This window comes from Prosopis cineraria, unplaced genomic scaffold, assembly GCF_029017545.1.
Source record: "Prosopis cineraria cultivar Desert tree isolate PC_DT_omini unplaced genomic scaffold, ASM2901754v1 PC11, whole genome shotgun sequence".
Taxonomy (NCBI): domain Eukaryota; kingdom Viridiplantae; phylum Streptophyta; class Magnoliopsida; order Fabales; family Fabaceae; genus Prosopis; species Prosopis cineraria.
The window spans coordinates 7,755,509-7,769,335 of NW_026555342.1; the positions used below are offsets into that span (position 1 = coordinate 7,755,509).

General features: G+C 37.7%; 2 protein-coding genes across 3 annotated transcripts in view; one reads left to right on the forward strand and one right to left on the reverse strand.

The window, feature by feature from the left end:
* LOC129286772 (brefeldin A-inhibited guanine nucleotide-exchange protein 1) overlaps positions 1 to 9,089 on the forward strand; it is a 33,217-nt gene extending 24,128 nt beyond the window's left edge. Inside the window, 3 exon segments of the mRNA XM_054922798.1 lie at positions 5,437 to 5,794; positions 6,085 to 6,755; positions 7,656 to 9,089. Of these exon segments, the coding sequence (XP_054778773.1) occupies positions 5,437 to 5,794; positions 6,085 to 6,755; positions 7,656 to 8,264 (1,638 nt within the window). The 3' untranslated portion in view covers positions 8,265 to 9,089.
* Positions 9,090 to 9,550: 461 nt separating this feature from the next.
* LOC129286648 (protein FAR1-RELATED SEQUENCE 9) lies at positions 9,551 to 13,446 on the reverse strand. 2 transcript variants are annotated; one of them, XM_054922624.1, is made up of 3 exons: positions 11,607 to 13,446; positions 11,428 to 11,528; positions 9,551 to 9,996 (listed from the first exon to the last, which is right to left on the reverse strand). In XM_054922624.1, the coding sequence occupies exons 1-3, from the start codon at positions 12,907 to 12,909 to the stop codon at positions 9,829 to 9,831; spliced, it is 1,572 nt and encodes a 523-aa protein (XP_054778599.1). In that variant the 5' UTR covers positions 12,910 to 13,446; the 3' UTR covers positions 9,551 to 9,828. The 2 variants fall into 2 exon arrangements, with proteins under 2 accessions (XP_054778599.1, XP_054778598.1); XM_054922623.1 differs by having other exon boundaries at positions 11,428 to 13,445.
* Between the last annotated feature and the right edge of the window lie 381 nt (positions 13,447 to 13,827).

Genomic DNA, 13,827 nt, shown 5'->3' on the forward strand with positions numbered 1-13,827 from the left:
TCCATCAAAATAATAGTCTCACACAGCCACCCATATCTCATGTGTAAAAGGTAAGAACATAAAGCTTTTCTGAACCCTAGCGTCTTCACGTTAATGGAGCCACGATGAGACTAGAGAATTGTTCATGCACTATCGTTGCCTCTCTTCAGCGTTGGACTCATCTAGGATTTTAGACAAGCCATCAAGGAAACCCATTTTACCCCTGCCTCCAACAGCAAGTTTCACTACCTATGCCTGTGTGCGATAATTTTTGCCAGTTAATATCATAGTCACAATTTGCATTGAAGATCCATTGTGGTTAGTAGTAAATCCAGAGGGACTATCAACCTTGTTTGAATCATACAGTGAGGACCCATCACTTTGTGTCATTGATGCTTTTTGAATCGTGCTTCGCATCAGAATTTACTGGAGAAGCAATCGGCTCTGATACCTTGTAGTGAATGAGCCGTCTATGTCTTCTATTATTGATTAAAGAGTGTCGAATACATATATGCAAGAATGGGAGCAATAATCTCTCTGCAAACAAGGGACCAAACTTGGTCAATAATCCCAAGGGATAATAACTAATTAAAACAGATTCTACCCAATCTCCTAGAATAATGGAATATTAATAGTGAATATTTACATTTAATATTTAATAATTACTAGGTCTAACCATAATAAGAGATTTATGAATTTCAATTCTCACTAACTACATTCCCCACATTCTCTCTTGTCCTCTTTCTTATATTTTGTTACTGATTCTTTAGGTAAATAAGGAACATAGATTGGTGGTTTCTGACTATAAAGTAGCTCATAAGGTGTTGCTTTCGTTGAAGTGTGGAAAGTTGTGTTGTATCTCCACTCAGCCAAAGGTAACCACTTGCTCCATTCTTTAGGATTCTTCCAACTCATACATCTAAGATGTGTTTCTAAACAATGATTCAACACCTCAAATTGCTCATCAATTTGAAGATGGCAAAAAGAGGTGAGTTTTTGCTCTACTTTGATCAACAACAGCAACAACAAGCCTTATCTCACTAGGTGGGGTTGGCTACATAGATTATATGACACCATTGTCCTCTATCATTTATTAAGTTTTTAGGAATATTATTAATTAAAAGGTCTCGCTCAACAGCCTCCAAAAGTATTATCTTCAGTCTTCCTCTACCCTTCTTAACAAGGCTCAAAGTCTTTTGCTCCACTCTCCTCGTAGGTGCCTCTACTTTGATCGTCGTTAAGAATTCCTTACAGAAATTGGTTATGAATAGTGGATCCCGATCATTGATAATCTCCCTAGGGGTACCATGTAGTCTGTAAATTTGATCCAAAAAGCACTGAGCTAGGGTAGCTGCTGAAAGTGTATGAGAAAGAACCAAAAAAATGGGCATATTTGCTCATTCTATCCACCATTATCCAAATCACTTCCTTTCCTTCAAATTTAGGTAACCCTTTAATGAATCCATTGTGACACTTTCCCAAACCTTATTAGGAGTGCATAGAGTCTGTAATAATTCCAAAGTTGCTGCTTTTTCATACTTACAGCAAGCACATGTGTCACATCCTCTTACAAAATCCTGCACATCCTCGTGCATCTTCTTCCACCAGAACAATCCTCTAATTTTTTTCATAAGTAGTGTGCACCCCTAAGTGGCCACCTTGTGGACTATCATGTAACCACTCAAGTATTTGTTGTCTCAAGGCTGCATCAATGCCAACTATTAACTTTCCCTTTCTTCTCAAAATCTGTCCATCCCACACATATTTCTCAATGCTACCTCCTTTTCTCGGCAATTCAGCAATAATAGCCTTCAAATCAGCATCTGTTTCCTAGCTTTCCTTAGTTTTCTGGAGTAATTCAGTAGTGTCAAGGGCCGTTGGCAATAACTGAGGACCATATAACCTTGATAAAGCATCTGCCACTGTGTTTTCCTTTCCCTTTTTGTAGCAGATTTCATACTCATAGCCCATTAACCGAGCTAGCCATTGCATCTGAAAAGAGGTCTTCAATTTCTGTCCCAATGTGCACTTTAGGCTTTTCTAGTCTGTTTTAATATTAAACTTTTTCCTCTCCAAATATTGATGCTGGTGTTCTACAGCTTGCACTACTGCCATCAACTCCTTTTCATAGATTGATAATTTCAGACATTGGGGCGCTAATGCTTTGCTGAAAAAAGCAATAGGTTGGCCTTCTTGCATCAACACAGCCACAATCAAATCCACATGCGTCTGTATCTACCAAAAAGACCTTGTTGAAGTCTGGTAAGGCTAGGACAGGTACCAGCACTTCCTTCAAAATTTTAAAGGCTTTTGCTGCTGTTTCAAACCACATGAACCCATTTTTCCTTAGTAGCCCTATGAGAGGCTGAGTAATCTCTCCATAATGGCAAATAAATTGCCTATAATTGCCTACTAAACCGAGGAATGCCCTTAGTTGCTTGATGTTGGTTAGCTCAGGGGGCTACAACACGGCTGCTATTTTCTTGGGATCTGTAGAAACAGTCCCATTCCTCAAAATGTGGCCCAAATACTCAACATTGGTTGCTGCAAATGTGCAATTCCCTTCTTTTACATAGTAATGGTTGGCTCTTAAAACCTTCAACACCTTGAGATCCTCCACATGATCTACCATAAAAGGAGAGTATGCCAAAATATCCTTAAAAAAAAAAAATACAGGAACAAATTTTCTTAAAAGATGTCTTAAAATAGAATTTATTGCTCCCTGAAATGTGGCTGGGTTATTAGTTAAGCCAAAAGGTATAACCAGCCACTCATAGTGCTTTGAATGTGTTTTGAATGCTGTTTTATAGACATCTTCAGGATCATGTGAATTTGATGATATCCTGCCCTTAGATCCAGCTTCGTAAACCACTTGGCATTGCTAAGCTCATCAAATAAGCCCTCAACTAGAGGAATAGGGTGCTGAATTTTTGTTGTCTTTTTATTCAGCTCCTTATGGTCTCCATGACCCATCCTTTTTCTTTAACAGAACAATTTGGGCAGAAAAAGGTGAAGAGCTTTCTTGAGTAACCCCTGAATGCAGTAGCTACCCTACCAACACTGATAGTATCAGTCCCATCTTGCAGAACTATAGGATGATTGTGGCCCTCTCGCATAGGTGGCAGCCCCTTTGGTTCCTCAAAAACATCAGAAAAAACCTTTAGGGCTTGTTGTGTCTCTGTAGGTGGTCCTTCTTTCATCCCTGAAACAGCAAAGCAATGTATTTCTTCAGCTGTTGGTTTCATAAGCTGCAGTGGAAACCTTTGTTCATCCCTTTCGCACCTTGTTTCTACTCTTTTTGGTTGTACCATCATCCATGAATTAGGTTGATTGACCTGCAATTTTCATAATTGATCCCCATGCCAAAAGCATATGGTAAGAGTTTCATAATTCCAGAATGCATTCTTGATACTTAGCCATTTTAACCCAGCACCATGTCATATATCTTGAGACCAAGAATTCTGAAGTCAAAAGCAAACTCCAAGCCTTGCATTCTCCACTTAAAACTCTTCCACATGCCATGAATCTTGAGTTTTTCCCCTCCAGGCACTTCTACCCAAGATTCACTTGTTCTATTGGATTGCCAACTGAGCTTTTTGGCTATTTCCAGATCTAAAAAATCATGTGTGCTGCCAGTATATCAAAATATGTAGCTTCTTTTTATCACAGTGCCCTACAAACCTCATTGAGGATGCACCTTCAACTCCCTCAATTGCATGCAGGGAAATCAAGGGTGTACCATCAACATCAATCGTGTCTCCCTCTATTTCTTTAATTCTGATGTCATCTTCTAACGGTTCTTGGAATTCAATGAACTGAAGTTTTTTTCTGCTTTTGGGGACACCTATGGTCTCTTGAATATTTCCCATGGCAATAAAAGCATAGATTTTTGCTCCTATGCTCTGCTTTGTAGGAGTTTTAACAGAATTAGTGTTATTCTTAGAAGGCAAAACAGAGTTCTTAGGGGTTATAGCAGTTAACTTCCCTTTAGCTTGTGACCCACTGCCTGTTAGAGCATTCTTGTTGGGTGTCCATGAATTTTGATGAAAATTTTGGTTAGTATTCGTTGTAGCTGAAGCAGGAGCATTGTTCTTGGTGCTTGTCCTCCATTCAGCTTGCCTTTGTAAAGTTATTTCTTGCATGAGTGACAAGCTTCTTGCTTCTTGCTTCTTGAAGTGTTCTTGTCTTGAAAAGTCATACATGTCCTGCATAATCTTCATGCAATCCTTCAATGTATGCTTCAACCAAATATTCTTGTTCCATACGTAGCTTGCAAGTTATTGAGTCAAAGGCATCGTTGTAATCTACCAAGGATCCCTTCTGTCTTAATCTCATTAGATAAGCCATGGGAGATTCATATGAGGGTCCAAATCTGTTCTTGTGTGCTTCTGCAAGCTTCACCCAGCTAGGGTTCTCTTCCTCCCATGTTTTCTCCGGTGTCATGTGCCAATCAAAGGCATTGTCACCAAGACTGATGCTGGCCATCTCGATCTTTGATTCTTCAGAAGTGCCTTCTAACTCAAAGCATCTAATTTCAGGAATTCCATTTTGGTGAATTGGGTGGGCTTTCTATATTCATCTTGCTTCCCAGGATGATCATTCCTGCCATTTTTGCCTCCACTGCGTCCCCCTTCTCTTCCATGATTGGAGGACCCTTCCTCTTTATCTCACATCATTAGCTGAATCTGATTTGACAATCCTCTACTTGGTCGCTAAGTGCATCTACTGCATCCAATCTTGCAAGTTGTTCAATCTTTGCAAGACATTCTTCCATTGCCTTCTGTGATTGTGAGCGAGTTCCTATCACCATACGCCTCTTTGAATAAATCAGCGGTGTTTGCCAAGGATAGCCTGGCTCTGGATACCACTGTTTCAGAAAATAGAAGAGAGAGCAGAAAAGAGAGATGAGTAGAGAAGAATTGAGAGAGAAAGAAACTGGAGAAGCAGAGATAATCAGAGAGAGAAAAACAGATTCTGATCAACAGACTTCCATAACTCATAGGACGCTGGGTAAAACAATTAAGAGCCACAAAAGATGTTATTACCCTCAACAACCAATAACTGACTGAGAAACATGTTATTTATTATTTCCGTATCGTATTTCTTCACTCATGTTTCTCTCATATTCTACATGCTTAATTCATTAAAAACTGAACATCTTAAATTTATTTTTCTTGGCAAAATAGAAAAGGAAGAAAAGGATGTCAAAGTAAATTACCACCAACAATTATGGGCTTTCAGACGTGATTTTATTAGTGTGATGAAACTTGGTTAGATAACCTATTGTACTACTCTGTTTATATATTACCTAATCAATTCCCCCCAACGCCCACCCGTGGAAACTAGAAAGGAAAAAACCTGAAATTCAAAGCAAGAAGGGTTAGCATATCTCATTGTTGTATGCAAGAGGCCCCAAAAAAAAAAATCTTGCTTTCTGATGCAGCAATTTTGGTTCAGGTTTTCACTGTCGCTGCTGAAGATGAGAGGAAGAATATTGTCTTGTTAGCATTTGAGACCATGGAAAAAATTGTTCGTGAATTTTTCCCATATATTACAGAGACAGAAACAACTACATTCACTGATTGTGTTAGATGCCTTCTAACATTTACAAATAGCCGATTTAACAGTGACGTTAGCCTCAATGCAATTGCTTTTCTTCGCTTCTGTGCGGTCAAACTTGCTGATGGAGGACTTGTTTGCAATAAGAATAGCAGTGTGGATGGCTCATCAATTGCTGTATCTAATGGTGTTCCAGTTGTGGAATCTTCTATTGATAAAGATGATCATGTATCTTATTGGAATCCATTGCTATCAGGTAATAAGCTTCAGATATGTAGTATTGTGGTTATGTGCTATGAATTTTTGAAAGTAGAGAGCATTCTTGTTCTATATTTGTACACTTGGTTTATAACGGTTTTCTTATGCAAATCACATATTTCATATTCCTCACAAACACAACAATCAAGGTTGCTGTAATTTTTACTTTTTGGTAAGCAGTATATCATGGTTTAATAGTTTGCTAAATCATTTGTTTCTGCATTATGAGTTAAGCCTCTTTTCTAAAACATTGCCTGTCTGCTTTTGAAATTTTTGTTTCTGTTCCAGGGTTGTCAAAATTAACATGTGATCCCAGATCAGCTATCAGAAAGAGTTCTTTGGAGGTGCTTTTTAACATACTAAAGGATCATGGTCATCTATTCTCATGCTCATTTTGGGACAGTCTTTTTTGTTCTGTTATTTTCCCGTTGTATAACTCTGTATCTGGAAACAGAGAAACGAGTGACCAGTATTCAGCTTCTGTATCTGGGAATCCTGAAGGAAGCTTGTGGGATTCTGAGACTTCTGCAGTGGCAGCCGAGTGTTTAATAGATTTATTTGTCTCCTTTTTTGACATGGTGAGGTCTCAACTGCCAGGCGTGGTGTCAGTATTGATGGAATTTTTAAGAAGTCCCGTTCAAGGTCCAGCTAGTACAGGAGTTGCAGGATTAGTGCGTCTTACTGGTGTCCTGGGTAGCAGGTTTTCAGAAGAAGAATGGAAAGAGATTTTTCTAGCCTTGAAAGATGCGGCTGCATCAACTGTGCCTGCGTTCATGAAGGTCTTAAGAACCATGAATAATATAGATATTCTCTACATTTATCAGTCTTCTGCTGATGTGGAAAGGTCTTCGGATCATGAATTGACAAGTGATGATTTTGATGATGATAATCTTCAAACTGCTGCATATGTTGTGTCAAGAATGAAGAATCATATTGCTACGCAGCTACTTATTGCCCAGGTTTGTTTTCTTTCCTTTGCTTGCACAAATGCATGCATACAGGTAGCATAAACGTGCCAAGTTCCATGGCAATGGATTTATGACGTGTCAGTTGATTTGATACTTCTGTTCTTTTATCATTTTCCCTCCTTTTCTCTGCACTTGCATTTAACTTGAGTATAAAATTTCACTGGCTGCTTTGATCTAGGTCTTAGTGGAGACTTAGTTCACCTGCCTTTTTCAGTTTCTATCCCCTTGATTCTTTCTCCCCTGTTTGCTGACTCTTACCCTCTCTGTCATCCTTCAATGAGTGTCATCAATGATTATTTGTAAATTAGCTTGTTATATTTGTTTAATGGTTAATTTTGCTTTCTGGAGCATGGATACTGATAAAGTGCTTGAGCTAAATGGTTTTACTTTAATGGTGCGACAATGTTTCTTTCTTTCAAAGTTGGGACTTTCGCGCAAACAGGAATAGTAGCATAATTTAGACTTGGAGAATCAATTGATTAGTTCTTGACATAAACTGGAATCTGACGTGCCTGTTAACCTGGCCAGTTCAACCTGGTTATTGACTGGTTTTATAACATCATGATTAACAGGCATACTTGAACTGGGCAGCTAACCAGTTTGCCAGTTCTCTGAGACATCGTCCGCTCTCAGTAGTAAATTTTTTTTTTAAATGCTATTGTCAATCTTCAGGATTAGACTTGATTGACTTGACCACCTTATGGAGGAAAAGCCACTTCTGATGTTTGCTTGTGTAACCATGACTTGTGTGAATCCTATCAATTTATTGCTTAGGACTAAATGTTATGTCCGCATATTCTCATGCTTGAAGCTCTTTGTGGACCATTTATGATTTCTAAGTTTCGCTCTTGAATGAATTAATTTTAAAATCCTTATATGATCCGGCCACAGGTTGCAACTGATCTCTACAAAATGCACCAGCAGTCTTTATCAGCAATCAATATCAAAATCCTCCTTGAATTATATTCGTCCATCGCATCTCATGCGCATCAGCTGAACACTGATTCAGTCCTCCTGAAGAAGTTGCAGAAGGCGTGCTCTGTCCTGGAGCTATCTGGTCCGCCCATGGTTCATTTTGAAAACGAGTCCTACTTGAATCATCTGAACTTTCTTCAAACTATACTTGTCTGTGATCCTTCTCTGCATGATGAGATGGACTTAGAGCCAGAGTTTGTAGCCGTATGTGAAAATATATTGTCTATTTACCTAAATTGCACTGGTTTTGTATCCACCTACAACAAACCAGATGCCCGGCTGGTGCTACATCGGAAACATCCTTCGAGCTCAGGAAAGAAGGAGGAAATAGCTGCTAGGACTTCTCTAGTCGTTTCAGCGTTGCAAGGGTTGAGTGCTTTGAATAAGGATTCATTCAGGAAGTACATTCCACACTTCTTTCATTTGTTGGTAGATCTAGTGCGGAGTGAACACGCATCTGGAGAAGTTCAACTTGCCCTAAGCAATATGTTCCGTTCATCCATAGGTCCAATGATAATGGAATGAGTTTTGGTTGGTATATCCTGCATGAAATGTCACGAGATAGCTGTCAGGATTATCCTTCCATGCTGAAGCTAGAGTCGTTCCTTGGCCTTATATATTTTTTTATTTTTCATTTACACGAAACAGGGGTGCTGTAGGGTGTATGCTGTTGGTTGATCGTGATTGTGACGTTACGTAAATGAGAAACTTCAATTAAAGCAGCGTCGAAATATCATGGATACATGAGGTTTATAGATGGATGATCGTGTGAGCATCAGTCTCTTATTTTTCTGGCCAGGCGGGGATCCAAAACCCCTTGCGACAACCACCATGAAGTTGCTACATGGTCCTATTTTTGGGACGAAGTGACGAATAGACACTCTTGAGATCCACGTAGCATAACATGATAACGAAAGTATCTTATAGATGTTAAAAAGCTGCAGGAAGCTAAACATTTTGACTTGTCTCTTTACGTATTGTAAGGCTTTCGTGCCATTTTTTAACTTCGACAAAATTTCCCCCGAACGAGAACAAGAGGACAGAGTACAGCAACGAGGACCTCTTCGGTTCCAACGATCTCTGTAATCTGTCAAAAGGTTCGTGTTGTATTCCCAAAAAAAAAAAAAATCTTGTTTGCCTTGTGATTACAAGATCTGTAATCCCTGGGAATAGAATGGGAGTATAAAGAAAAACTGATATATCAGTCATTAAATCAATACTTTTCGCCCACGAGGATGGCAAAGTGGCTAGTTGTAAAACAAGCCAATGAGACGGTGAACTTATCAATTGATTTTCTATTTTATTTGAAAGATTGCCAATGCTCTGATGGACATTTATGGCGTTTAATGAGTTCTGCTCGACTTCTTGTATATATTTTTTTGATTTCAAGTATTTATATATTAGTATTGTTTTATACGTAATAACTTAATAACAAAATATAAAATTATATATTCTGTTTATGTGTTTGTAGAAATATTAATTCCACAATTATCGCATTTTGAAATTGTTCGCTTTCAAATAATACATGCCGAATAAACGAGTAGAATCTAGGAGACTAGCAAAGGCAAAGCTTTCTAGTTTCTACTGTCGATTGAATAGATTAGTTGTGGAATGGATTTGTGTGGAATAAATAACGTTATAGATGTGATTGAAAAAAAATTAACGTCAATAGTACTAAGAATTAATATCATGAGTAGATAATTTACATATTTGAACGTTTGACTTTCTTGTCAAATTCTAAAGTTTGCAGCAAGTCTTGTCTTGATATCAGAAAATCCGAAGAATAGTAGTACTACAAGAAAGAGCAATGGTTTTGATAAACTTATTTTATTTGAACAAATTCAAACGGCAATGTTGAAATTGAAATGCTGGTGTACGACATACAAAGCTTTTGGCATTCCACATCATGAGATAGTTATGAATACTAAATCTAGAGGAGCTATCTTGGCCACCCAACAAGAATCTTTCCCGTACAAAGCAGAAGCAATTCGCCCTGAGGGGCCCTAATTTAGCCTCCACCCACAAAAGCCAGCCACTCAAGCAGATAAATCCCTAGAAAAAGTGCCCATATCCTTCACACCAAATGCGCTTACTCTTTCAAACTAAGTCTTGCATTTTGGACCTTCACTGATAACTTCAACTTCTGTTCTTCCATATCCCTCAAAACAGCCAGCAGGTTTGCACGATAAACTTCACATCGCTGATTCGTACTCCTCAACTCTGCAGTCAACTTTTTGATTTTTTTTTGCTTCTCCTCCTTAAGAAAGAGGAAAGATTTTATATCATACCAAGTATGCATGAAAACATATATACAAGCCGCATACAAGATGAGGATCTCGTCCCAGTATCATCACAAGCATAGAACCGATAAATTGTTTAAAAAATGTCAGACATGTACCATTATGCCAAAAATTTAACAGGATAAACAAAACGCGAGGTGGCATTCAGATCGTGGCGTTCATCTAGGCATTGCGGGTAAAAAATTTCAAATTCACAGGCTAAGAGCTTTTCATGTAGTTAAAACGTTGAAACTTCACATTCATTAAGGATGACAGAGGAGAGTAGATCATCATAGAATTATTTTTTAAAATAAAATTAAACACACATATGGTGTGATGGGATTGATGGGAATTTGAATTTTGAGTTAGACCAAATCCCTCATTTGGATATACAAAAATTTATAAATTTGGATTTGAATAAATTTCAGATTCTCTTCATGCCCTAATCATTTAAAATTCCAGTTACTTTAAACACCTCATTCTCTTCATATTTTTAACTTTGATGCCTCTATGACTCTCCTGTCTTTTTTCACATCTCATTCTCATCTCTCATCAATTGAAGAATAGAAATAAACTCACCACTTTCAATTTTTCACTTTTGTTTCGAATCTCAACTCACCTCTCTCCTTCATTTGAAACTTTATAAACTACTCAAACAAAATTTTAAATACATGAATTTTAAATGTGAAATTTAAAATGTAAGATTCTAAATTTAGAATTCAAATCCAAACCCATCAATTCAAGCTACAATGAGTTACTTGAATCTACGTAGATCACAATTGAATTATTTATTCCAATTCTTTCATATCAATGCCAAGATCAACGCTAAACCAAACAAATTGCCAAGACAAATTTCTTGATCCTATATAGATCACGGCTGACAGGAGATCCTAGAACTGATATATCCATTTTTGAGCAATTTAGCCAGCTTGTAAATCAAGCATACTCAGCAAGAGTAACTTAATTGAATTAAAACAAGCATTCTAAAGCTTTTGAACCAAAATTATTTAGACACTACTGTAAAGATCCAATCAATGTTAACTCTAGCTGATGTATCATGTAGGTATACAAGACAACTTCAAAGAAAACATAAAATTAAAGAATGGCACAGTCAAGATAACAATATTTGCAGTTTAAGATGATCATGTAATATACATCAACTCTGAACCCTTAAACCTTGATCATGAAAAGGGGGGGGTAATTTTAGATTATTAAATGATAAATGTTGGATGATATCAAGCCCTGTCATGCTCAAAAATAAAATTCAGATATCATTTCCCTTAAATATTTATACAAACTCAAGTCCCCTCAAATGTGACTCGGTATGCATGATTATTCTGATGATATCTTCATCTCAATGTTAAAAGATTGTGACATAAAAATTAAATCACAAGGTAAAAGAAACTAACCACAGATGTATAGGTTGGCAGTTCGTCTACATCAGCTGCAAGCATTCCGCCCCTGCCTCTTTCAGCCGGTGCAGCGCCCTCTGTAGTCCCAGCATTTTGATCTTTTACAGAAGAAACCTTTTTAGCAGCTTCTTGAAGATATTTCATTGCAATGTGATAAATGTGAATAGATTTTGCACCTTCTTCAACATATTTGATTGCTTCTTGACGCAAATTGTTATAACGAACTGTTAACGACTGATGAGAATTACTTGTGCATTCAGATGCATGCTCACCTAACAAAGCTCCAACTTTTGCATTCCTTGTCCAGCGTTTCAACACATACTGTGGAGGAAGTGTAAGAACATTTTTTGCTCTGAAGACTGCTAGTATATGCCTACAAATAATTCCTGAATACTCAAACATCTGACAACTGCAACTAGCTTTCATTTCAAAAGAATCAAAAGTAACAACGTGAGCTTTTTGGTTTTCCCCAAATTTGGCAACCCTAAAAGTAATCAAAGCTCCAGATTCATTAGTTTTTGTTGCAGGATTTGCAAGAGTCTCTACCAACTCCTCTTGAAATTTCATGAATATCTTCCTCGTGTAAAGACTTGCAGCTTGTTTTTCCATAGGAGACGGCGTTTTCAAAACTGGGCTAATATTAGTCGTGTCATAGTCTGCTTTTAATTCCCTTTCATGCCAAGCTGATACAGCTTTCTCATATTGTTTGACCAACATCTGTATGGTAGTTGATGCATTAACATATCCATCAAAGAAAATATTCAAACATTCATTTCCCTCGTTTAAAGATATCTCCGCGAAGAAAGTGTCCCGCAAGTAAACCGGGACCCAACGTTGCCGGGCACTGTACAATGACTGAAGCCATTCATTATCCATGATGTAGTATCTATTTAGAAGTGATTCCCAAGAAGACTCAAACTCATCAATTGTCTCACTCTCGTTGACACATTTATTGAATTCTGGTTCAAAAGCGGGATGTGATTGGCAAAGATGAACCAGCTTCTCCCGGGTTTCTCTAAATATGCCCCATTTACCAAACCTATGACGTGTTTGAGGAAGAACTTGGGCAACAGCAACACGTATGAACGGATCCAGATCAGATGTTATGGAGACAGGATGGCGTCCGGACATAGCTTGGAGCCAAGTCCTGAAGAGCCATATGAATGAAGACTCAGATTCATTGAGAATCAACGCGCAACCAAACAAAACTGGCTGTCCATGATGATTAAAACCAGTGAAAGAGGCAAATGGCACCTTGTACCGCTTAGTCTTATAAGTTGTGTCCAATATAACAGCATCCCCAAAATAAGAGTAATTCATCCTACATGTTCCATCAACCCAAAATATATTTCCACCGGCGTGATCATTATCAACTTGAACTTTGTAAAAGAAAGCAGAGTTCTCTGCCTGCATGCGCTTCAGATAGTCCAGTACATAATGCGACCCGCCGCCGAAGGGACGCTGTCTAGTGCCACTCATGTTTCAAGTTTTAACGATTAACTGCATAGCAATTGTTCACCCTTACACTAAGAGCCTAAGAAAAAAAAAAACAAAGGAAAAGAACTCTTGACTCCACCTTGCAAAATATGATAACAGGAACGACAATCTAAGGGCAGTGCCTAGCATACACTCCCGAAATTCTTCGCTGATTTATCATCTCGCAAGCTAGGGCAGGAAGGATTTAAACCGAGTGAGTATGCCCATTCAGAGGATGCTTCACGTTTTTACAGATAGCTCAATTCCTGTTCAACCCAAGATTTTAAAAAAAAAAAAAAAACAGAAGGCGTTTTTCAAGGCGACTCTGAACCACTGCTCACAGTGGAGGATTCCGATACCAAGTTTAGTTTTCTTCTTCTTATTTCTTTTCCCCTCCTTTTCCTTGCCAGAACGATGCAATCTCCAGCCCAGCCTCCGTGCCTAGAAATCGAATCACGGGGGTGAGAAAATGTTCCGACTCCTGCCCTAGAAGAAGAATAGGCAACCTTCCACGAGGTAAACGTCATCCCATTCAAGCTAGCATTTTTAAAAACCGGGTCAAGGTGAATTTTTAGCTAAAGCTTTTTTTTAAAAGAAATGTTGGTCACCATGTAATGATAGGTAAAATATTTTTTTCTTAAATTATTCTTTTAAAAAGCAAAAAAATCTTTTATTAATCAACGATTAATTTTGTTATTTTTTGTTAATATGACATGTGCATGAAGCTCATATATAATGATAGGCAAGATTCTGATAATATTCTTTAATATTAATTTATTTTTAAATTTTTTATCAATAGCATTGCAGACTGGCTTCATATATAATGATAGGCAAGATTCTGATAATATCCTTTAATACTAATTTATTTTTAAATTTTTTATCAATAGCATTGCATACTTTAAAATCTTTTTTTAAAAGTGT

Excerpts from the sequence above, each read along its gene's own strand:
- LOC129286648 (XM_054922623.1), bottom strand. The coding sequence starts at position 12,909 with ATGAGTGGCACTAGACAGCGTCCCTTCGGCGGCGGGTCGCATTATGTA. Across the intron at positions 9,997-11,427 it reads TGCCAACCTATACATCTGTG|GAGGAGAAGCAAAAAAAAAT; the intron begins GTTAGTTTCTTT and ends CTCTTTCTTAAG.